This window comes from Alligator sinensis, unplaced genomic scaffold (genome assembly GCF_000455745.1).
Source record: "Alligator sinensis unplaced genomic scaffold, ASM45574v1 scaffold273_1, whole genome shotgun sequence".
Classification (NCBI taxonomy): Eukaryota; Metazoa; Chordata; order Crocodylia; family Alligatoridae; genus Alligator; species Alligator sinensis.
Genome location: NW_005841943.1, coordinates 3,372,390 through 3,397,898, shown reverse-complemented (window position 1 = coordinate 3,397,898; position 25,509 = coordinate 3,372,390). Strand labels below are relative to the sequence as shown.

General features: G+C 44.2%; 1 protein-coding gene across 1 annotated transcript in view; it reads left to right on the top strand.

The window, feature by feature from the left end:
* The window catches only part of SLC26A7 (solute carrier family 26 member 7), a 146,925-nt gene that overhangs the window by 78,236 nt on the left and 43,180 nt on the right, over positions 1 to 25,509 (top strand). Inside the window, exons 6-10 of the mRNA XM_006020005.2 lie at positions 3,112 to 3,194; positions 8,371 to 8,518; positions 11,439 to 11,552; positions 21,021 to 21,098; positions 22,618 to 22,713. Coding sequence (XP_006020067.1) covers positions 3,112 to 3,194; positions 8,371 to 8,518; positions 11,439 to 11,552; positions 21,021 to 21,098; positions 22,618 to 22,713 — 519 coding nt within the window. The remainder of the gene's footprint in view (positions 1 to 3,111; positions 3,195 to 8,370; positions 8,519 to 11,438; positions 11,553 to 21,020; positions 21,099 to 22,617; positions 22,714 to 25,509) is intronic.

The window sequence follows — 25,509 nt, the reverse complement described above, 5'->3', positions numbered from 1 at the left end:
TTCCCTACAAGTGTGGACCACTTTTGCATAAGCCTCCTTGCAGACTGTCCCTAGTTTCCAATGTGTGTATACCTCTTTTTTCTTTTTCAAGAGGACCGCAGTGTCCCTATTGAGCCAGCAGGGCTTGCTAGCCCTTCTGCTACCTTTTCTCTTCATGGGAACAGTTTTCTTTTTTGCTTCAAGAATCATATCCTTGAGGAACGACCACTCTTTGTGCACCCCATTTGCCTTCCAGTCCGCATCGCCTCCTCTACTAATGCCCTGAGCCTGTTGGAGTCAGCATTTTTGAAGTCCAGGACTTCAGTCCTGCTAATTGATTTGTCAGCTTTGCAGTGGACAGTGAATCTGATGAGCTCATGGTCGCTGTCACCCAGGTTACCCTCAATGTTCAATCCATACACCAGATCTTCTCCTTTGGCCAAGGCCAAGTCTAGGAGAGTGGTACCTCTGGTTGGCCCTTGTACTTCCTGGGTCAGAAAGAGCTTCTCAATTACAGTTAAGAAGCTACAAGACCTATCTGACCTACAGGAGTGTTCCTCCCAATCTATGTCTGGGTAATTGAAGTTGTTCATGACCACCAAGTCCCTTTCACACGTGACCTCTGTCAGTTTCATAGTTTCATAGTAGCTAGGGTCAGATACTGATCAGGAAGATGGAGAGACTCTATATCCCATGGGTTGTGAGACAAATATACAATCTAGGTCCACTACACTCCCATAATTTTAAAATAATTAATGGTATGGACAATGAAATCATTTTTCAACAGGGTAAATTTGCCCTCCTAGAGCTCCATGCTGCCATGGCTAGACTGCTACTGGTACCCAAACTAATTAGTTTAAAAATAGCTTGAGTATCTTTACACTATATTGAAGTCACTACTGTCACTAGTAACTGACCCTTGAGTTATCTTGGAAGTTCCAAATTATCTTGGAGTTCTGCAGTCACATCTCAACTAACAAGCAAATATACAAAATGCTTTGAATCAGTTCTGTAGTACTTTTTACAAACATCTATGAACTAATTCATTGAACTAATTCAATGTAATTCCAAAATATCCCGTCTTTCTGTAAAAGTGTCCAAAAATAGGTCAGTATAGTGGACTTCACAACATCAGTAGAATCAGTGGAGGATACTAAGATAACTGTTTTTGAAAATGCTAATGGAACAATTCTCCTAGTGTCTCAGGAAAACGAGGGTGTCAGTTGCGGGCCTCAGCTGCTTGTACACCAATGCCAGGACCATGGGGAAAAAGCAGGAGGAGCTAGCCCTCTTGCTCTCTAGTGGGCAATATGACCTGGTAGGGATCACGGAGACCTGGTGGGACTCCTCACATGATTCGAGCATAGCCGTAGATGGCTACACCCTGCACAGAATGGACCAAGCAGGGAGATAAGATGGAAGGGTAGCTCTCTATGTGAGGGAGCAGTACATCAGAGGTCAGGAAAACAGACCTTACGACGACAGGCTGAGAGCTTGGGGGCTCTTTAGCCTGGAAAAGTGAAGGCTCAGGGGTGATCTGATGGCCACCTATAAGTTTATCAGGAGTGACCACCAGTATTTGTAAAACCCCTGCTCTATTTAGCTTGAAGTAACTTAGGGAGTGGGTACCCAATTACCTATTCTGTCTTGTACTGAACTGACTTTTTTTGCCAGTTATCTGTGTTATCTAGAAACGTAAAGGATAATTGTTCAGTTATTCATGTACAAAGCTATCTAATTTCATTCTGTGTCACACACTGGCCATGGCTGATACCCTGGTGGACATATCTTTCCCCTAGGTTGAAAGAGTTTGGAGCTACCCAGTTTAACTTGTTTAGAATACTAAACATAAAGGTTAAACTTATCAGGAAGATGCAGAGACTCTATATCCCATGGGTTGTGAGACAAATATACAATCTAGGTCCACTTCACTCCCGTAATTTTAAAATAATTAATGGTATGGACAATGAAATAACTTTTCAACAGGGTAAATTTGCCCTCCTGGAGCTCCATGCTGCCATAGCTAGACTGCTACTGGTATCCAAACTAATTAGTTTAAAGATAGCTTGAGTATCTTTACACTATATTGAAGTCACTGCTATCACTAGTAACTGACCCTTGAGTAATCTTGGAAGTTCCAGGTTATCTTGGAGTTCTGCAGTCACATCTCAACTAACAAGCAAATATCCAAAATGCTTTGAATCAGTTTTGAAGTACTTTTTACAATGTGTTGAATTTTAGTGCAAATAGATATTTCACCAGCATAACCTTGACACAATCTCATTCTTTACAGTACATTGATTTTCTGAGCGATTCTACATAGTATTTTGCAGTAAAAGGTTTTTGCTACATATTTTTCTATAATAAAACTTACAAGATTTCTCTTTTTTGCATAAACATCCATAGGTTTCTCTTCTTTCTTCAACCTTCCTTGTCTAATGGGGATGATTGCACTTGATGTTTAAATTAAAGGACAGTAAAATCTCTGTTATTCAGCATCCCTGGGGAAGGGGATTGCCGGTTATGTAAAAAATTAAGGTTATCTGACACCCCCTGGCAGGGGTTTTCAGATAATGCTGGGGGGCGGGGGCGGGGGAGAGAGGCAGTGGCTGCATGCAATGTGGGGGTGTGTGTGGCTGCAGGCACACATGGAGTGGCTGCTACACAGGGTGGTGGCAGTGGCCGTGTGTGTGAGCTTTCCCTTGGTCTGCCCCCCGTGGCTGGCTGGCTGGCCAGAAATTCCAGTTAATGGAATTTCCAGTTAGTTAAATGCCAGAGAGCGGAGATTTTACTGTATTTTTATTAGCTAAGTGACATATTTCATGACTTTGGCAGGCAGCCTTAGGGAGAAAGGTGGTTGAGTAGTTAGAGTGTCAGCCTGGGATGTGGGAGAACTAATTCAAATTCCTTTGCTCTATGATTGATTCAGATTCCCTTCCTGCGTAGCCTTGGCATCTTATTTTGTCTATGCCTTCCTCACATTTATAATAATAGCACTGTCTCCATACCTCAGAGGGGTGTTGAAAGAGTAAATACATTAAAGGCTATAAGGTATTTAGATATTGCACTAGTGAGGGCCATATGAATACCTCAGATAGAACATTAATACATTTTCTATGTTCAATCAAATAGATAATTGCTACATCCCTTGCCTGCTACTATGCTGATATGGAATACACCTATGGCCTAGAAGTTGTGGGACATATTCCAGAAGGGTAATATGTTTTTTATTTGCTTGTGGTTTTTAAATTTATTCATATTTTAAGTACAGCTGCTCAAAAGCTCAGCTAAATTATAAAAGAACAGGAAATAGGACTTATCTGTACTCATTTCAGCCCCCGAAATGGACAGGTGTGTAGATATATCCCTAAGAAAGGCAGTCTCTCTCATAGCATCAGAGCTGTTCCATTACTGTATAGGACCAACTAGTCAATTTAAGAAAAATACCAGTTGATATTAGGGACAGGCGTTGAATTTGGTTCAATTCCCTGCTCCTAAATTAATATGTGGTGCCTTGACATTAAAGTGAGGCACATGTTATTGATCAAGAGAACCTGTTTCATTAGGGTTCATGAACCCAATGGTCTCCATCCATCCTGGACCTGTTCTTCATGATCATTACCACCCTATAAGATTTAAAGATGGGGATCAGAAAGTTAGCTCTTCACTTTTTTAATTCATTTTCAGGGTTTTTCTGACACAGTCATTGAGCACTCTGTAGACTCCAAGAATGTGCTTCTAGTGAGGGATTGGCATGTTGGGAGCTCCTTAGAGTGTGAATTCTGTGCAATGTTTGGGGCAAATTACATTTCATGTGTCCAAGGGTTAAACAGCAATATATGTGTTTATTTTATAGACGTCATGAAGAGTTGAGTTTCACTTCTGCAGCTTCTGGTCAAATCATTCTGTATGCTACTTAATGCATACAGAATTACTGCAGGGTTGTTGAAAAATTGTTTGCAGTTTGGTCTGGCTCCAGTGTGAGATGCGCAAACAGAAGCCTGTCATGCCTCTGCGAGCCCCAGACCTCCCGGACCCCCAGCAGGACACCCAGGGGACCCCCACCCTAACCCTGATCCTAGCCGGGAGGTAGATGGGGCCCACAGTGGGTGGGAGCTAGTCAGCTGTGGGAGGCAGCTGAGAGGAGCCGAGGAGGGTCATGTCCCCCCCAGTTCCTACTTGGCCCAGCCCCGCAGGGAGCCACACGACTGGTGCCACCTGGTGTATGACACAGGGAAGGCAGGGGCACTTACCTGCCTCCTTCTCCAGTGGGGCAGTAACCCCCAACCCCTGAGAACACTGCAGTGCCGGCAGTGGGCCCACTGTGCATGCACAGAATTTAAAAGGACCCATCAATGGCAGAAACTGCAGTTTGGTTCAGTTCTGGAGCAAGATACCCCCATGAACCTTGGACCCCCAGCAGGATACCCAGTGAACCCCGACCCTGACCCCCAACATAGCTGGGAGGTAGGTGGGGCTCATGGTGGGTAGGAGTCAGCTGTGGGAGGCAGCTGAGAGGATCCGAGGAGTATCACCCCCCCGGCTCCTACTTGGCCCAGCCCCCCAGGGAGCCATGCAACCGGTGCCACCCAGCATGTGAGACAGGGAAGGGGGGCACTTACCTGCCCCCTTCTCTGGCAGGGCAGTGCCCCACAGCCTGAGAGCAGTGCAGCACTGGTGGTGGGCCCACTGTTCATACAAAGAATTTAAAAGGGCTTGCCAACAGCAGAAGCCACAGTTTGGTCTGGCTCTGGTACAAGACACATGGGCGGAAGCCCATCATGCCCCCATTTGCCTTGGATCCCAAGGACCCCCAGTGGGAGGGTCACCCAGCAGACCCGGACCCTGACCCCCTGTGTAGCTGGGAGATAGGTGGGGCCCACAGTGAGTGGGAGCTAGTCATCTGCGGGAAGCAGCTGAGAGGAGCCAAGGAGGCTCATGCCCCTACCCAGCTTCTACTTGGCCCAGCCCCCCAGGAATCCACGCAACTGGAGACTTGCAAACACAGTATGCAAGGAGGGGCACTCTGGACCCAGTGCCAAAGTTAGTGTGGGAGTTCATGCAGGAGGGTGAGCAGGTGGGGCACAAGGCTCCAGGTGGTGAGCCTGAAGAGAAGGGTTGGCACAGTAGTAGCTCAGACTACTATCTCTACCATGGTGGTGATGCACTGCACCCCAAAGATCCCCTCCGTGGCTGTCCCCCCCAGGCACCTCTGAGGCCTCCACCCAGACGGAACCCATGGTTCAGGCTTCCACTCAGATGCGGTCCCTGGCTCTTAGCTGTGGATCTGCCTGGCACATCTGCAAGCACATGGAATCAGGAGCAATGACACCTCCCCTTGTGAGGTTTGCTCTGCATTGGAGCCTCTGGAGTACTGGATAGGGGAGCTCCAGGCCACGGTGCAGAGGCCTGTGTGCCATCAGGGATGATGAAGAGGAGGATGACTCTTATTGCCAGACTCTCTACCAGAAGAAAGAAGAGGGAAGAGCAAGGTTGGCTGGCAAGATAAGGGTGGACAAGAGGAGCGCTCATAATGTCCAGCCAGGGGTTGCTTCGACGAAGGTTATCTCTGGCCCTAAGGTTCGCTGCACCAGGGTCACCACCCTCATGGATCTACACAACAGGTACAAACTCCTTGCAGCACCAGTAGAGCAGCAGAGCCACCAGCTTCTGCACCTGAAAAAGAAAGACAACCAGCAACCACCCCTAAGAAGAAATACAGAGTAGTCATTGTGGGAGACTCCTTCTTGAGGGGGACTGAGGGAGTGATTTGCTGCCCTGGCCCCTTAGCCCATGAGGTCAACTGCCTCCCAGGGGCCCATATCCAGGATGTAGCCAAAACTTATACAGCCCTCTGACCACTACCCTATGCTTCTTATCCATGTGGGCATGAATGACATGGCTCAGAGCAGTCCCGGGTCATGAATGACTACAGGACTCTGGGAGCAGGTCTCAGAGGGTTGGGGGTGCAGGTGGTTTTCTCCTCGATCCTTCTGGTTACAGGTCACAGGAAGAGGAGGGAGAGAAGAACTGTAGAAGTAAACAGAAGACTGTGGTGCTGGTGCCATCGTGAAAGCTTCAGCTTCTATTACCACAGTCCATACTTCAGAAACAGACAGGGACAGAGAATTGTTGGGAAGGGATGGCCTCCACCTCACTCAAATGGGGAAGATGCTCTTTTCAGCCACAATGGCTGACCTGCTTGATCGCACTTTAAACTAAGTTCACTGGGGGATGGGTGGATAACCACCAGTGCAAGCCCACCAAGCATCAACCACAAAATCAACTCATCAGGCTGCACAAGGGAACTCACTCCTACCCCAGCCCAGGGACAGGGCTCTTCCAGGAGTGCAGGGAAGCCTAGGGTCTCCAATGGCAGGATCACTTGCCTATACATAAATGCCAGGAGCCTGGGCAACAAAAAGGAGGAACTGGACCTTCTGCTAAACAGAAATGACTATGATCTCATAGAGATAACGGAGACCTGGTGGGACTCCACCTATGACTGGATCACAGGTATAGATGGCTATAACTTGTACAGGAGGGATCATGTTGCAAGGGATCATGTTGAAAGGGCAGGGGTGAAACTCTCTATGTGAAGGAACAGTACACTTCTCTACAGGTGGAGATTGGCAACTAAGGAAGGTGACATGAGACCCCCTGGGTAAGAATACAGGGGGAACATGGTGAAGGGGATATAATGGTAGGAGTCTATTACAAACCTCCTAATCAGGAGCAAGAAGTTGACCACAAATTCTCTAGGGAACTGGCTGAGGTTGCACACGCTTGGTGCATGGTTGTCATGGGTGACTTCAGTTACCCTGACATCTCATGGGAAGAGCACTCTGCCAAATCCGATCGATCACAATGCTTCCTCACATGCATTGACGGACTCTATTTATCCCAATAAGTCTACAGGCTGACAAGAGGCCTGGTACTGGCCAAAGGGGACTATCTAGTGAATGACCTAAGCATTGAAGGGAAGCTGGAAAACAGTGACCTTGAGTTGATCACTTTCTCTATCCACCACAAAGCTAGCAAGTTAGTCAGGACTGCGGAAGTCCTTGACTTTAGGAAAGTCGACTTTCACAAGCTCAGGAGGCTAGTTGACAAGGCTCTGAGAGGCCATAATTTGACAGGGAGGGGAGTCCACAGCGAGTGGTTGCTCCTCAAGGACTATATGTGTCTATAGACTTGGCAGTGCTACACTCACTAGCACCATGACTGAAAGAGACTTGAGGATCATGATTGACCACAAGATGAACATGAGCCACCAATGCGATGTTACAGCCAGCAAAGCAAACAAAACCCTGGCTTGCATCTACTGATGTATCTCAAGCAAGACCCAGGAAGTCATCCTCCTGCTTTACTCAGCCTTGGTGAGGCTGCAACTGGAGTACTGTATCCTATTCTGGCCTCCGCAATTCAGAAAGGATGTGGAGAAGCTTAAGAGGGTCCAGAAGAGAGCCACGTGTATGATTAGAGGACTTCAGAGCAGGCCTTATGAGGAGAGGCTAAGATCCATGGGGCTTTTCAGCCTGGAAAAGCATAGACTTATAGGCTGCCACCAAGTCAGCCCTAAGTACATATGGGGTGTGCATCAGGAGCTGGGAGAACATCTGTTCACCAGGGCACCCCAAGGGAAGTCAAGGTCCAACCGTCAGGAACTCCTGGAAGACCGTATCAGGCTGAACATAAGGAAACACTTCTTTACTGGCCAAGTTCCCAGGGCCTGGAATAGACTCCCCACAGAGGTGGTGCAAGCACCTATGCTGTACACTTCCAAAAAGCACTTGGATGCCTATGTTGCTGGGATCATTTGACCCCAGCTGACTTCCTGCTCCTTGGGCAGGGGGCTGGACCCGATGATCTTACAAGGTCCCTTCCAGCCCTGATGTCTATGAAATCTATGAAAAATGCAAATGTAGTACATGGAGATTCCATCTTAGATAGTTAAATATGTCTATTTGAATTCCTCCCTCCAATTTTTAAATGGCTATTAGTCTTTTCCTAAACTCTTGCACCGAGTTGCTTTTGTTATATCTATCCCACCCATCATTTGCTTATTAAGCATGTAAAATAAATGTTGTTGTACAAAACTGTCTGGTTTTAGGATCAATGTATCTTTCATTTTCAGGGTGGTGAGCTTTCATTCTGAATTTATTACTTTGCCAACATGAGTTTATGCCACTGATAACAGCAACAGTAGGAATGCTAATATTAACTCCTGTGTTGTTACTGTTTTTGCAGCTGGAATTCTAGTAGCATGATGGGCAAATTAGAGCAAAATAACCTGTCTCACAAGACCTATATCTATATAGCTTTTGTGCAGGATTTATCACAAGTGCTTTATGCTTATTAAAATATAAAGGATTGTCTTTATCTTTACAGGATGCCACCTCTGAAAGCCCCAACCATGAATGTCCTCTCTGAAGTAATAACAGAAGCTTTTGGAGTGGCACTAGTTGGCTATGTAGCATCACTAGCCCTGGCCAAAGCATCTGCTAAAAAATTCCAGTACTCTGTGGATGACAATCAGGTAAAGCATCCTGAATGAAAGCATTCCTCTCTGTACCTGTGAACTCTTTAATTAAGGAAATATATGGGAAGCATACAGTAGCCTGGCAGGTGAATAAGGAGTTTCATATATTATCATGCTGACTTTCCAGATGTAGATAAACACGGAATCCAAATAGAATTACTTTGCAAAGTCTATGAGGCTGTGGAGGCAGCTACTGATTCTGAGATGAAACAGTCTACAGTAGCACCCACGCAATACTGAATTCAGCTTAGACAGCAGCAAGCTTGGGTGCCATTGTATTCTTCTAGTGTCCTAACATCAGGCAGGTTCTTCCCACACAGCTTAACCAGAGAAGAATTTTAAATGGAACACAGAGTTAAGAAATTAGAGCAGTTCCTGGAATGAACTGGGTACTTATGGCCTTAAAGACTCATCTGATAACATAGAATGAAGTGTGTGCAAAGCATGAACCTCATTTAAGAGCTTATTTTTATATAGAGTAGAGTCACGGCTGGTTCAGACAATGCTGTTAAACCTTTAGCTCCAGGAATCCTTCTGGGTCCCATTCAACAATGGGGAGGCTGAGAAAGGGTGGAATATTTACTCTTTCTCCTGGAAGCAGAGGGAGTCTAAGCTACTCTAGGCTGACAGAGAATTTTTAAATGCTAACATAAATGCTTTGGTGGAAAATACATGTGCATCTGGACAAATGCCATATTGCCCCATATCCTGTGGGATTAAAATTCAAACACAACCTCATGGGACAATAGCCTGGGGTGGATGAGACAAGGTTGAATGGTAAAATTTGGCCTTACGCTTGGAGGCACATTGGAATGTCTATGCAACAGGGCCCAATTTATGTTCCCTGTCCATGTCTTTTGTAAAACCTGTGGCTAAGTACAGACAGCCAAAAAGCCCAAGGCTGAATTGATTCAATCTTTGCAGGTTAGTCTAAGCTGCAGAGATTAAATTGAGAAACAATTGGACAGACATTCACTTTTGATTCAGAAAATGCAACCACATACCTGCAGTGGCTAAGGCCAGAAGCTGTGGGTGCCAGACCATGGCTCTCTGGCACATAGACAACATGGGCTGTGTGTTTGCTTCCTTTTTCTGCTGCCCCTAAGGTTTCTGGGATTTGCAATCTACAATCACAGCAGCAGGACTCTATAGGGTTAGTCATCGCTTCCTTTTCCTGCTTTTAGGTGCCTCTGGGATTTGTAGTCCACAGTTGCATCCATCAGTAAGTTTTTACTAGGGCAGGGCAGCTCTGTACTCAGGGGAAGGGAAGTTTAACTCCCCTCCCTAGCCCCAGACCGCAGCCGGGGTTTGCCTGGTGGGAGCAGTCCCTGCCTTCCCCTCCCCAACCCTTCTCTTCTGGAGCAAGCAGCCCAGCCCAGCCCAGGGCTGCAAAACATTTTGGGATGCTGGGGAACTGTGATTTAACTTGAACCAGGAAGGAGTCTGGGACAAGAAGTTTCATGAACCAGTTTGACCCAAACCAGTTAAGTCTGATACTACATTCAATCAGTTTAAACCACTTAAACCAGTTTCAGCCACTTTGAAACTGGTTTATATGCACTGAACAGCTGTCCTGTTACAAGTTTAAACCAGTTTCTGATGACTTAAACCAGTTTAGGTGTAACTTCTGTTCCTAGCCTTGTGTCATTATGTCATTGAGAAATACAGTGTGAATGTTTTTGTTCAAAGGTGGCAACTTTCACCGACTAAGGTGGGCTGGAGGCAGCAGTTGTTAGGTATTCATTCACTAAACAGTTTCTTCTTATACAAAATGAAATAGTGGTGGGAACAGCAATATTATTTTTGGTGTGCTTGAGGGACTATCAAATCTTTTCACAGGCCTCAGGTTGTCGACTCCTGATCTTGTCAACTTAATATTTTAAAAATTATTTCTTCACATACGCACTTTGTTAATACTTTCTGTTTGTGTCAGGGAGCCATTTTTTGTTGGGAAATGGGAAAAGGTACAGTGGTGGTGGTGGTGGTGGTATAAGATAGGCATGGATACAAAGGAAAAATGTCTAGGGGAACATGATCATAAAGCCCTTGCTGCACATTTAGAGAATATGTCATATATATTCCCTTGTTTTCAGGGATCAATCATCAGCTATGAGCACATTCACCACCTATGGGGCATTAAGCGCTAGCAGCAGCATTAGTGACTTTCTTTGTGCACTGAGCTTGGAGAGGATAAATGGGGTCCCTGTGCTCTGTTTCCCACTCAGTACATTGATGCTGGGGAGGAAGAACAGGACTGTGTATTAGAACACACTGTTCAGCTGAGTCTGTGGCTGCAAGATCTTATGTGTCTTCCTAATTTCATTTGTTTTTTCATACATAAATCTTTGCCCAGAAGTACCTGCATTTCACTAAATAGGTGAGGCATGAAGCCCATTTGTAATGATATCTACCCTATAAATTTTGAGATATCAATATCAATCCTGACACTCAGTAAAACCTTCTTTTCAAGGAGAAGGTAAGTAACCATTCCTTTCCACTATTTCCTATTAAAAATAAACAAATGAGAGCCATAGAGGGGCCTGAATGTACTCCAGGTCTAAATAATGCATACTTTGGGCTGTTCAAAATGCAGATGTGGATCTGGATATAAATGTTTTGGTTGGAGCCTGTCTTTAATAAGTAGGCAGGCCATTTATTCTGCAATCAAAATATATCTCCCTATTCTGCATTTGATGAATCTGGCTCAGCCTCTATTCCATTCAGATTAGTACTGAATGCCACAAGAATGTGTACTGTGCTGGGAGATCTTTTACACTGTATGTAACAGTCTTTCCCTTAACAGGCTGCTGTTCTTTATAATTGCTAATATTTACATAGGGAACTCCTTTGCTGGCAAGAAGCATTGAAATGACAGAATAAGATGAAAAACAATGTATTCTTTTTAAAAACTTTGCAGGAATTTTTGGCTCATGGCCTCAGCAATGTGATTCCTTCATTTTTCTTTTGCATACCAAGTGCTGCAGCAATGGGACGTACTGCACTTTTGTACAGCACTGGAGCAAAAACTCAGGTAACTCATTAGACTAACTAGGTAAGAAAACTGAGCTTATTGTGTTGCCTATTACATTTTGTACCAATTGTATCCATTACCTAATCCTGTTCTCTCTGTACCACTAACATGGAAATCTCAGGAATCAGCTTGTTTCTAAGCAAATATCAATACTGTTCTTTCACCCTTCCTATACACCAATCTCTATGCCCGATTCCACCTTCTCAACATCCAGGCATGTTTCCCCAGCCCACAGTCTGAGTTTACCAACTGAGGTGGAAAGAGATCTGAACTTGCCATATAATTTTAATAATCCTTATGGCCTTATGTATAGTAAGCCACTACCATGCTAGGAGAACAAATTGATTTCTTCCTCAGTATATATATTTAATTCATTATGAAATTTAATCTTGGAAAAGGGCCTTGCTTTTATCCCCTGTATGGAGAAGCTGCAGCAACTACGTAAGAACTTTTACAGTTTTATTTGCAACTGTTACCATCATGACAAAAGTGCCCTCTAGTGGTGCATGAAGGATTTCATTTTTGCCAGCTTGGAGTGAAAAAAGAATTAGAATGTGTCTGGAAGTATTTAAATACAACTTTTATAGTTGTAGATTTTCAAAACAAAGTTAAAATAAACTTGGAAAACCATTCCTAAAAGAATAAGTTAATTTGCCAGCTTTGGGTTTGTGTGATGGTGTGCTTGTACTGTGTCATAGTGTGTTCATTGTGTATAGTATATACTTGCGGAGTTGGCACGTTCAGCTTTTCCAGGGCATATATCGGATATCTGTACCTGTTGCAAAACAAAAGTCTTGTCATAGTAATTGAAAACAATGAACTCTGACATCAGAATGCTGATCCCAGAAACATAACTTTGCTAATGCTCTGCATTGTGTTAACTGAACCATATGAATGGCCATGTACTTGGGTCTCTCTTTATGTGAGGGTTGCATTCCAAAAAAAGGTTGCATAAAGCAAATTCACGTAAAGCGAGTCCATTATTACATGCATAGCTGCTTTGCATGCCTCTTCACATAAGATCAAATTTTTCTCACACAAAGCGAATTTCTGGTATAAATAAGATGGTTGCATATAAGCGAATTTGCACAAGACGAATTCATGTAAAGAGAGACCCAAGAGTACTGTTACCTTTTGGGGTAGAACTACCATGGTAGCTGATGGGAGTGCATGCCCAGAATTGGGACAAAATATTATCCACACTTTGCGCTTACAGATTGTGCTCAAAACTTTCAGATCATATCCCATGACCATTTCTCTGGAATACTGTAATACTTGTATATAATAAACAGGTACATGGCACTTTATATTTCCAAAATACTGTGCAGATATTTTATAATTAGCCCACACAATATAGTACGAGCTAGGTAAGTTGCAATGAATAAATAAATAAAAAAAAACTTCCTTAAAAAGCATTAACATTACAAGAATCTTTTTCTAGTACTTCATTTACTAGATGTTTCAAGTCCCTGAGTCTGAGTGACAACATACAGAGACTCATCATCTTAGCATAGCATCTTTGTCTATTACCCATTCACATCTACTGTATTCTGATCCATACTTCAGAGACATACTTCATTCCATACTTCAGTCACTGTGGTATTCATTTAAGTTCTTATATACCAGGCATCCTCTAGAAAGGGTGCAGAGGCTTTGAAGGCATGCAGGGATGAAGAGAACTATAAAGAGAAGCAAATCATAAGGCTCTCATGGGGTTCTGTCTCTTTTGTAAGAGTAGTGTAAGATGGCTAAAAGCCAGGTGCACATCTCTAGCAAGGATTTTCCCTGGAGTAACAGAACTCCTCGCTGGTACTTTTCTGCCTTTGGCAGGCCCTGTTGTTCCTTCTTCCCTACCCTGTAGGGAATGGAGCTTTGCTTCACTTTGCTCCAGCTGTGGTGTAACATAACACTATCCAGCAGCAACTTTGAATTACATCGCTGCTGGGACTGGCCCACAGAATTAGGCAGCTGGACCTACCTTCCTGACACCTTGTTTGTCCTGTGGCAAGCAGATCTCTAACATAGGGAGGAATCTGCTTCACATATTCAGTGATGCTAAGGTGCATGTGAAAGTGTATGACCCTTAGGCCCAGCAGTCAGGGTTATTCAGGATAGACAATGTATACAGAGAAAATTAAGTTCACTGGCATGCTGCCTGGAACTGGACACACATGGTGAAAGTAACTAGAAAGCAGTAGAGTCCTCTGATTTCTAATACAAAGGTGATAACATCAGACAAAAGAACAAGAGCCATCAGTAGTTAATTGCAACAGCACACTGAACAAATCTGGCTAGAGGCTCTGAAAAAAACAAGTAAAATATTCCCCATGAAATTTTCCTTCAATTCTGTGCCTACCACAGTGTAAAGGACTTTCCAGTTATGAAACTGGAACATGCTGGAACACTAACACTTCTATAATATTTAATACATAATGGAATAAACTATTAAAATCAGAACATTTATACTAAAGAGTGGATAGTCAGTGTCTGCCTCACAGATCCTTCTCTAATTCCATGTTATTCCACCATGTATTACACAAACAATATGGTTGCACAGAGCTCTGATCTTGCATGGATCTTTATGGGCGACTGGTGCCATCTGAGTCGGGGGGGGCACATGCCCCCCCCCCCAGTGACCAATCAGCAACTGGGAGGAGGGTCCTGTCATGGCCAATCTCACTATAATGGGGGGAGGCTTCCCCTCCCCGCAGCCAATCTTGCCAACTGAGGGCCAGGGGGGTCCTTCCGTGGCCAATCTCACTCACCTGAAGGTGGCCACAGAACTCCTGGAAGCAGCCACAGCCACTTCTGGGAGTGCCACAGCCACTTCATCCAGTGCTTTATTCCAACCATTGCTCGGGGGGGGGGGCACTGGCACTCTCACCTGCCCCCCTGCTTGTCACCTAAGTGGGGAGTTCAGCCTGACAGGCCATGCACCCTCTATGCATCGCCAGTGTGGATCTTTAATTTATATCTCCACTTGACCTGCCATTTTCCATTCTTTGCCTGTAACTTTTTCTAACACTAATGCTAGTAAGTCGTGACAGATGAAATTCTTTTACCTATTCTTTTCTGCTTCTTTTTGAAAGTTTGAACATCAGTTCAACCTCTCGTGGATGAAAGTGGATGAGCATCAGAGGCTGATGGATGTGACAGACATCAGTGGGGATCATCAGTGAGGAGAAAACAGTGGGTTAGGATGACTGCATAGAAAGAAGTCAGTGGACTGAGGCCTGTGTTATCAGGGAAATGTACAGAGCCACATGCAGACTTGTATCAGCCCTGATTTTAGAGCAGTGGTTCCCAATCAGAGTGCTGTGGCACCCTGGGCTGCCATGAAATCCCTTTACGGGCACTGAGAGTACAAACACCTATACACGATTTGCAAGGTAAACTCAGAGATTTCAAATAGGAATCCAGTGTGTTAAAAATATTCTGACCTGTTGTGGTCTTTGAGTTCTTTGCAACAGAAGACTTGCTCTTTTATTTTTCTGTAATCAAAAAATGAGTGAAAGCTAAGAGCTGACATTTTCTGAGGGGTGCCTTGAGTCTAATGAGGGATGCCTGGAGTTTAAAAAGGCTGAGAATCACAACATTTAATGACATTTTCATGTTTTCCTCATCGCCTGTATTTGGACTGTGTAGTGTTCTGATCATTTACCTTTTCATGATAGCTTAGTTTAGCAGCAAATGGGGGTGAAGGGCCTTGATAAATCCCTCAACCAGTACCAAAAACAGTCTTCTCTCTCTCAACAAAAAGAATTTCTTGTGAACCTCTTTCTTTCCTTTTTTTTCCTTTGGGCACTCTCTCTGTTTCCACTTTCATAGACATCATCAGGGCTGGAAGGGACCTCGGAAGATCATCGAGTCCAGCCCCCCGCCCAAAGGGCAGGAAGTCAGCTGGGGTCATAGGATCCCAGCAAGATAAGCATCCAGTTTCATCTTGAAGGTGTTCAATGAAGGCGCTTGAACCACCTCCGGTGGCAGGCTGTTCCAGACCTTGGGGGCTCGGACAGTAAAGAAGTTCTTCCTTATGTCCAGCCTGAAACGATCTTGAAGTAGTTTGTGACCATTCGACCTCGTCATCCCTTGGGGCCCTCTGGTGAACAAATGTTCCCCCAGATGCTGGTGGTCACCCCTGATAAACTTGTAGGTGGCCATCAGATCACCCCTGAGCCTGCGCTTTTTCAGGCTAAAGAGCCCCAGGGCTCTCAGCCTGTCATCGTAGGCTCTGCTTCCCTGACCTCTGATCATGCGCGTGGCTCTTCTCTGGACTCTCTCAAGCTTCTCCACATCCTTTTTGAATTGTGGAGCCAAAAACTGGACACAGTACTCCAGCTGCGGCCTCACTAAGGCCGAGTACAGGGGGAGAATGACGTCCTGGGATTTGCTTGAGAAGCATCTATGGATGCAAGCCAGCGTTTTGGTCGCTTTACTAGCCGCCGCATCGCATTGCAGGCTCATGTTCATCTTGTGGTCAATGATGACCCCCAAGTCTCTTTCTTCCATAGTGCTAGCCAACATAGCACTGCCGAGCCTAAAAGGATGCTGCGGGTTTTTTTTCCCAAGGAGAACCTTGCATTTATCGGCGTTGAACACCATCAGATTCTCATCCGCCCACTTGCTGAGCCTGTCCAGGTCAGCCTGGATAACCTGCCTGTCTTCTGGTGTGGATGCTTTGCCCCAAAGTTTGGTGTCATCGGCGAACTTGGCCAGTCCGCTTCTGACTCCAGTGTCCACATCATTAATGAAGATGTTGAACAGTATGGGTCCAAGGACAGAGCCTTGGGGGACCCCACTGGTCACAGGACACCACGATGAGTGACTTCCATCGATTACTACCCTCTGGGTCCGACCCCGGAGCCAATTTTCCAGCCAGCGGATCGTGGAGGACCCAAGGCGACAATTGGCCAGTTTCTCCAAGAGGCGATCATGGGACACCAGATCGAAGGCTTTTTTGAAGTCAAGATATATGACATCAATCTCTTCTCCCTTGTCCAGGTGATAGGTCACCTGGTCGTAGAAGGAAATGAGATTGGTCAAGCAAGACCTACCCGCAACAAACCCGTGCTGGCTATCCCTTAAGATGTTGGCGTCGGCCAGTCCATTAAGGATGGCCTCTTTAATAAACTTTTCTAAGATCTTCCCCGGGATAGAAGTCAGGCTGATGGGCCTATAGTTAGCCGGATCCACTTTCCTCCCTTTCTTGAAGATAGGCACCACATTGGCCTTCTTCCAGTCTTCGGGCACTACACCAGAGCGCCAAGAGTTTTCAAAGATCCGTGCTAGAGGCTGGGCTATGATGCTCGCCAGCTCCTTGAGTACCCTGGGGTGAAGATTGTCAGGGCCAGCTGACTTGAAGGTATCCAGCTTCTCAAGATGTTCCTTCAGAAAGTCAGCATTAATGGAGGGCAGGGGATCACCCTCACCCGGACTTCCCGGCCCTGTAGCGGGCATGGGCGTCCCATGGGACTGATGAAAGACTGACGCAAAGTACCTATTTAATAGGTTAAAAGTATCCTCCTATTTTCTACTCTTCAGAAGAATAATAGTCCAAACCATCTCAAACCTCAAAGAAAAAATTGTGGTTGGTTTCAGTGTTGCTGGGAATCTGAGCATGTTCTGCCATGAATCTACTACTGATAGTTACAGCAGTGCTGGTATCCACTCAGAAAATGGTTTCTTTTCCCCCTCCAAACTGTGCAAGCATTTCTGGAAAACTAAAGTGATGCCATCAAATGCATGCACTGAAGTCAATTAAGAGATGTCAGAAAACTTGAAATTAGACTCAGGAGATAAAATGTTGGGCTGCCTCAGCCTCAGGTTTGCTGGTCATTACATTTTCCTCAGCATATTTGCCAAAACTCAGACTTTCCCAGAACTAAGTACAGATTTGGCCAAGGTTGGTTCTCCACCTCTTTATCATTACCTGAAAGAGAAAAAAGCCAAATACACAGAACTATGGGTTTGGTTTTGGAGTAGTGCAAAAAGTGCTTTTATAATTAAACGTTAGTGCATGAAGGTCTTTTTCATTTCTGACCGCAAATCTAAGTTTGAACAAGACCAGCCATGATGCTGTCACAATTTCATCAACCATAATGAGGAGGTATGTTTCCAGGAGATAAACAAGAGTGAAATTACTTTCCTCAAAATTAAATTAGGGTTGCTCTAGTTTATTCATAGAAGAAGGCAGTTATTGGACCACTTCACTAATGGGAAACAATCACGTGCTGCTAGGAGTACGTGTTCGAGAAGGAGAGCATTGCATCGGATACCTTCTGGGAAGTGAGACTAAATCATGCCAGAAGTTTCCTGAATTAAAAAAAAAATGCAAAATTATTATTCATTTAATTTTCTTTAAGGCAACTACCTCTACCTAGAGCTAGCCTTAGCACAGATTTACCAAACAATCTTCTATGTCCAAACTATGGAGTCTGTCCTGCAGAATTAAACCCCTATAAAGAGGATGGTTCTTAGGGTAAACAAGTACCAGGGCTGGGGCAGGGGTGGGCTCCCTGAAGCGCTGTGATCTGCTGGCTTTGCAAGGATTCCTCAGCGGGCCAGCAGTGGCGGTAGTCCCCCCGTCCCCCAACGGGCTTAGTTTAAAGCCCAGTGGAGCAGGTCAGCCAGTCTGGCTGAGAAGAGCCTCCTCCCTAGGGGAGAGAGGTGGAGGCCATCCCTTCCCAGCAGCTCGCTGCCTCTCTCGCCAAAGAGCAGGCTGTGGTCATGAAAGCCAAAGCCTTCCTGACGACACCAGCGCTGCAGTCTTTGGTTGACCACATAGATCCTCCTGTCCCTTCTCAGCCCATAGCCTGAGACTGGGAGGATCGACGAGAACACCACCTGTGCCCCCAGGCCCTTAAACCCCGCTCCCAAATCCCTGTAGCGCCTCATGACCTGGCTGGCAATGCTCCGAGCAGTGTCATTGGTGCCCACATGAATAAGGAGCATGGGATAGTGGTCTGTGGGTTTAAGGAGCTTTGGGATCCTCTCCGTAATGTCCCGGATGCGGGCCCCCGGGAAGCAGCAGACTTGCTGATGGTGTTTGTCAAATAAATTGCCCATACCATTTCCTAATATTTTTTATCTAGAGTGTGATTAATTCATCTCTTAAAGTGAAGCCTAACAGTTTTATTAAAGAAACACTTTATCAGGATCAAAAGCAGGCAAATACCTATCTATCTATTGCCAAATACCTTCTATAAAGCTGGATAGAACTTGATTGAGATCTAATGAGCACTGTGACATAATCCTGTTATACAGGATTAGGTTATTCATTTGCAGTTTTCACCAGGTTAACATAGTACAATATTACCTAGAAGCATAGAGTCCTTGAATTCTGTATGCCTTTGTTTTGATTCCTGTTTCCTGCACAAACCATTTTTTTTATATTGAGGATTGCTGGTGCATCTATTTTGAGTAAAATACATTGATCCTTCACAGGGATGCTCACTGAGAGCTGGCAAAATACAAGTTTTTCTCTCAGTAAGAATAAAGGAAGTACAAAACTCCTCCTGCTCAAAATAATTAATAGGATTAAGAGTTTAAAAAATATTCTTACTGCATTATTAAATTTGATGATAAGTAGCTGTGCAGAGTCCAAGATGAAGGGGTTGTCATTAGGGCTGTGCAGAATTTTGCCGCCAGTTTTGTTTCAACACTGTTTCGACCCATTTCGAGGTCAAAACAGAAAACTTGAAATGGAACAGATATAGTCAAAACAGCCTTGGAACAAAAGGAAGCTAGTTGAAACGTTTCACTGTTTCGACGCTGTTTCAACGTTTTGCCCATAGGCTATAATGGGGAAGGACAAAACAGCCTGTAACTTTGTCATTTCCAGCTTGACTTGGATGAAACTTGCAGGAATGGTAGCCACTTCTGCGAGCATGAAGCTTGGCAAGTTTCAAGGAGATTGGTGCAGGGATTTCAGGAAAACTGCACCCCAAATTTTGAAAGTAAACTTGTGTCACATGTATATGTTAAGCCACAGTAGGGTCAAAACTGCAGGCATGCTAGCCCCTGTGGAGGCCACAAAGCCTGCCAAGGTTCAAGGAGATAGGTGCAGGGGTTTGGGGGAAACTGTACCTCAAGCTGCAGGTAAGCAAAACTTGTTACATGGGTGACACTGAGTGTCTTAAGGCGCAGCAGGTTGAAAGCTGCAGGCCTGCTAGCCCCTGCTGAGGCCACAAAGCCTGCCAGCTGTCAAGGAGATGGGTACAGGGGTTCTGGAAGCCCCTGCCATGTGTTTTGCTTGTTCCCATGTCATGAGTTTTGCTTGTCCGCAGCTTGAGGTACAGTTTCCCCCAAACCCCTGCACCTATCTCCTTGAACCTTGGCAGGCTTTGTGGCCTCCACAGGGGCTAGCATGCCTGCAGTTTTGACCCCACTGTGGCTTAACACATAAATATGACATGAGTTTTGCTTTTAAAACTTTGGGGTGCAGTTTCCCCAAATCCCCTGCACCTATCTCCCTGAAACTTGTTAGGCTTTATACCCTCAGAAGTGGCTACTATTCCTGCATGTTTCCTCCAAATCAAGCCAGAAATGACAAAGTTATAGGCTGTTTTGTTCTTCCTGATTATAGCCTATGGGCAAAATGTCAAAACAGTTTCGCCGTTTCGACAGAACAAAACGGAACAGTTGTTTCAAATTGAAACAAAATTTGAAATGAAATGTTGTTCTGTTGAAACGTTGAAACACTGGTTGAAATGGATCGCTGCTGTTTTGCACAGCCCTAGTTGTTATTGTAAATGCTACTAGGGAAACCTGGGGTGGGGGAGCATGGCACCAATCTCAGGCACCCATTTAGTGGGGTGCCAGGATGACACTGCAGCTGTAGCAGCCCCACACCATGGCTATAGCAGCAACAGCTGGGTGCAAGTACTCTGCCCAGCAGCTGCAGCAAACAGGTGGGCAGACAACTATGTGCCAGACGAAGCCGTGGACTTTGGGTCCCTATGTTAGGTAAAACTAACATGCCAACCCCATGTTCTCTGTTGCTCAGCAGCACTTTCTCCTACGCACAGCATTTTGCCAAGGGCAAAAAAATTGTTAATTATGCCTCTGGTAAATGCTAATACAAAATAAACACACATTGCTATTAATCTTGTGAAATCTGCTTCCAGATATGCATGCCTATTTCAGCAACTGATGTTACAAGTTACATAGTGCTTTTGTATATGACATTGAGATCGAGGCCAATACTGATTTTTAATACAAATATTTGCACTTAATTGGGCAAAGGGTAATTTTCCAGAGGCTAAAACTGAAATTATCCACAAATGTTTGCAATCTACAGATATCCTGATAGCCAAAATATTTAGCTTGTCTACATTGTATCCACAGTGCGTCTACAATATTTTATGAGTCTCAGCATTTTTGACAAACCTAGCATATTCAGTTGGTTTTAGATTTCCTATACAGATTGACTAAAGTTGTGTTTTTTTCTGTTTGTTTGTTTGTTTTTAGGTGGCTTGCCTGATATCTTGTATATTCATACTTGTGGTGATCTATGCAATGGGACCAATGTTATACTGGCTGCCTATGGTACAGTTAACCCTTATTTTTATTTTGAAAAGTTCCACTGTGCATTTTCACAAGAAATAACTCCTTTAAGAGGAAGATGGTTCTCTCTTTGACATAAATACAGAACTACTAACAGTATTAGGAATGATATAGAGCAAATGGGAGTGTACCCATGAATGAAACTGAGTCTAATCTAATGATTCTGAACCAAGGTGCCACAGCACTATAGGGTATCACAAGATCCTTTTAAGAGTGCTACAGTATTAGCATTATTGGATGTGCAAACCCAGACATTTTAAATAGGGATCCAGAGGGTTTAAAAAATCCTGCCTTGTTGTTGTCTTTCTGAGTTCTGTGCAACAGAAGAATTGCTGTTACTTTTTAATAGTCAACAAATAAGTGAAAGCCAAGAGCTGGCATTTTCTGAGGAGTGCCTTGAATCCAAGGAGAGGTGCTGTTACCTTAAAAAGGTTAAGAACCAGTGGTCTATAATCCTTTCCTCTTCCAGTATTCACTCAGTTTAATCTTTTCCTCCTGCTCCTGACACTCTCTGTCCTCCCCCTTCCTACTTATAGCACCATACTTTAATTCAGAGTTGGCCTTTATCCTACATTAAAGTAATTGGATTCTCTGTACCCAGAGATGGATTAAGATCCTGGGTCCTGGGCATACACAAAATTGGAGGCCCCCTCCCTCCATGGGAGCTTGGCTGCAGAAGGGGGAGGGGCCCCTTCCTCTCCTGGTGCTGGCAGGGGAGGGTGGGAGGACCTTGCCAGGCTGGGGGTACAGGGGGCTAAGGTGAATTTTGGGGGTCTATAGTCTCCTAAGGCCCCCCCCCACCCCCAGCACCTCTGCCCACCTGCAGATGTGCAGCATGGCACTCCCAGCCTGCCCCCTGCACCCGCGGTGCCACACTCCCAGGTGGCTTGTCCCAGTCTGCCCCCTCCACAGTAGCAGAGGGGCCCCGCTCCCAGATGCAGGCAAACAAATGTGAAAGCTGGGATTTTAAACTGGGTGCCTTTTTTTGTCTCCCTCCTGGGAGACAAACACATGCCAAGTTAAAAACTTTCCTTTGGCTTCCCTGCTGATGAGGATCTCGGGGCCCTGAACTGGTGGCCCTAGGGCTCGGGCCCAGCTGGCCCGTGCATTAATCTGCCTATGTCTGCACCAGGGCTATCTGCAGAAAGTGGCAGGGAGTAGGAATGCTGCTTATCTGGGTAGGGGATTCATCTTCTCAGTACCTGTAAGTTTCTAGCTCATTGGTCCTGAGTGAATGATGTTGGGCTATTACCATTTAGGCAGAAGAGCCTGGTTAGTTCCTTTAAAAATTATCATTTTCCTCATTCTAGGAAAAGTTATGCAAGAGGTTTGGAATGGTATGTGCAGGGCAGGCATCTATAGGCTATTTTTAGTCATTATATTTTTGAAACATTTACCTTAATGTGCCTATGATTACATTAATTTCTAATTTGAGGAAAATGCCAATTTTACTATCTAGCAAATCCCTAATTCCCCTTTTCCCCTTTTTGTTGTTTTTCAGTGTGTTCTAGCAAGTATCATTGTTGTTGGTCTAAAGGGGATGCTAATGCAGTTCCGTGACTTAAAAAAATATTGGAATGTGGATAAAATAGATTGGGTAAGTGAAATTTAACCTAAGGAGATTTTCCTGAGAGAGGCTTAAACACATACTTACTAAACAAACCTTAATACTGCTAGTTCTGAGAAGAGATATGCCAGCACAAGCAATAAATTTTTTTATGTACTACCAGTTTATTTCCTCAGTCTCAAAATAATAGCATTTGAAATTTTAATTGCCTTTATAAGAAACAGAAGTGGAATTTTGGCAAATTATTAAGGAGAAAGCATAATTTAAGACTAAAAAGCTTTATAGTCAGACCTGATTAATTTGAATGGATTTAGAATGTCCAAATTTGTATATGTATAAAGGACCACAATAGCTAGTCAGCACAGTTTTGCTGGTATCCTAAACCTAGTATTCAGTTCTTGCAGTTCCATATGTCCTATATATTTCACTCCTCTAGGGTGAAATATACAGGACATGGAAATAAAATCATAAGATATGGGAAGAAACAGTGTATTTCATGCTGCTGCATGGATTTTAATCCTGATGAAAGTAGCACAATGGATGGTTTCTACTCTAGATGTTCAGGGCCAAACAGGATTTGTCTGGTCAAAACTAAAAGACTCATTAGCATGGGATGTAAAACAGAATAGAAAATGAAATGAGTATAATGAGTTGTAATAAAGGGGTATATGCCAATGTAAAATCTGAACAGCATGGTGAGCATTCATAGAATCATAGAAAATTAGGGTTGGAAGGGACTTCATGAGGTCCCTGCTAATCCAGCCCCCTGCTCAAAGCAGGACCATCCCCAACTAGATCATCCCACTCAAGGCCTTGTCTGCCTGGGTCATAAAAACCTCCAAGGATGGAGATTTGACAACCTCTCTGGGTAATCTGTTCCAGTGTTTTACTACCATCCTAGTGAGAATTTTTTCCCCTAATATCTAACCTAAACTTCCCTTGCTGCAACTTCAGACTGTTGCTCCTTGTTCTGTCATCTGCCACCACTGAGAACAGTCTAGCTCCATCCTCTTTTGAACCACCCTTCAGATAGTTGAAGGCTGCTATTAAATCCCCTCTATCTTCTCCTCTCTAGCCTAAATAAGCCCAGTTCCCTCAGCCTTTCCTCATAAGTCATGTGTCCCAGTCTCTTAACCACTTTTGTTGCCCTGCACTGGACACTCTTCAGTTTGTCTACATCCTTTCATGATAAAGAAACCCTGGCAAATATTCAAGTAAGTATGGATGTGAATCAATCAGATCGCAGTGATGATTTCTTGGGTGTTGGTTTGATTACATATTTCAGTAAGGTCGATTTGTCCTGCCATGGACACGGAGATTCCCAACAAGGCTGTATCTTACATGTAGTGGTTTGGATTTGCTTATAGATCTTCAGAATCTGTTTCTGTGACTGTGGGTGAGGACAGACAACCATTTAAAGAGCTTAATATTCTAGACTACTTGCAGACATTAAAAAAAGCGGCTTAGCAGAAGAAGCAGTGCGTTACATCAACCCAGCTCCATAGCAACTGTATAGATCAGACACTTCAGATATTAAATAAAAGCACCAAAAATGCCCCACTAAAGCACCCAGTCTATACAAATGTCAGGCAAGCTGGGTCCAATTAACATACTGCCTCTTCTGGGCTTGTGCTAGGCTCAGTGGAAGCATGTGGAAGCAAGTCAAGTTTAAAGTGAAGTGCCATTTTTTGGTTGTTTTTTTTTTTTAAACATTTGCAAGCAGCCATAATGATTCACGGTTATTCTGCCATAATACCCTACCTTTTAAAAGGTATATCTGTCCATGCCCAAGTGCAGGGGGGCTGGGCCTGATGATCTGTAAGGTGCCTTCCAGCCCCTAACAACTGTGAAACTATAGCTGGACTCTAATTCTGTTCTGCGTGAATTAGTTGCATCCTACTGTTCCGTTTATATTTAGTTGAATATAAATGAATATTTAGTTGAATATAAAATGACCCTGAGTACAAGAATACCTCTGATAATTAGATTCTGTATATGAAAAATGTATAAATTTATTCATGTATTCAATGTAGTGGCTCACAATGACTTGTAAAAGAGTTGGTGCTGAGGGGTATGCACACAATGGGCATTGTCATATATCTTCTTCAGATGGGCTGTATTAACTTATCCTTGTGGTAGGTTCCCAGCAGCATTTTTGGCATCGGGGAGGGTGTTGGAGCATGCTGTGGTCTCTCCAAGTGCTGGCCTGGTGCTGCAGTAGCTCCAGGTGTGATGCTTGTTCTCTCCTGGGGGAGCAACTGTATGTTTTTTTTAAGGGTCACAGAAAAAATGGTTCTCATCAGTATGTTTGTCCCATATGAGCCACATGTTTTTGTCTTGCTCAGTATTGGCTGCATTTAATCTGCTTCATAGCTGGCTTCTCTTGCTCAGCACATGCTGCTGTTGGCAACAGTTTAAGGATAGCCAATGTATTTAGTGAGCTTTCCTTGTGTATGAGTGTAAGAAAAGGGGCTCCCCCATGCTGATTAAGGGGAAAAATCTTGTCTTGTGTTTGACTAAATATGGTAGATCGTATAGGCAAACAAAATTGAACCTGAGATTTCATCATTGAAATAGGATTTCCTCATAACACATGACACAGGAGGATCTCTTTATAATAATATGTTTGGATTGATAAACCACTTCATAGTACAGTTCAGATGGGTGAGATTTTTCAGATTCTGTAATAGAGAAGGACAAATAAGGTGTTGACAAGTACGGCATAGCTTTTCATTAATTCTGTGTCATAAGTTCTCATGTCTCATGGTCTGAGTATGTGTTGTATTACTTGCAGTCTGGTCTTCACTCACACCTGATACAGCTTGC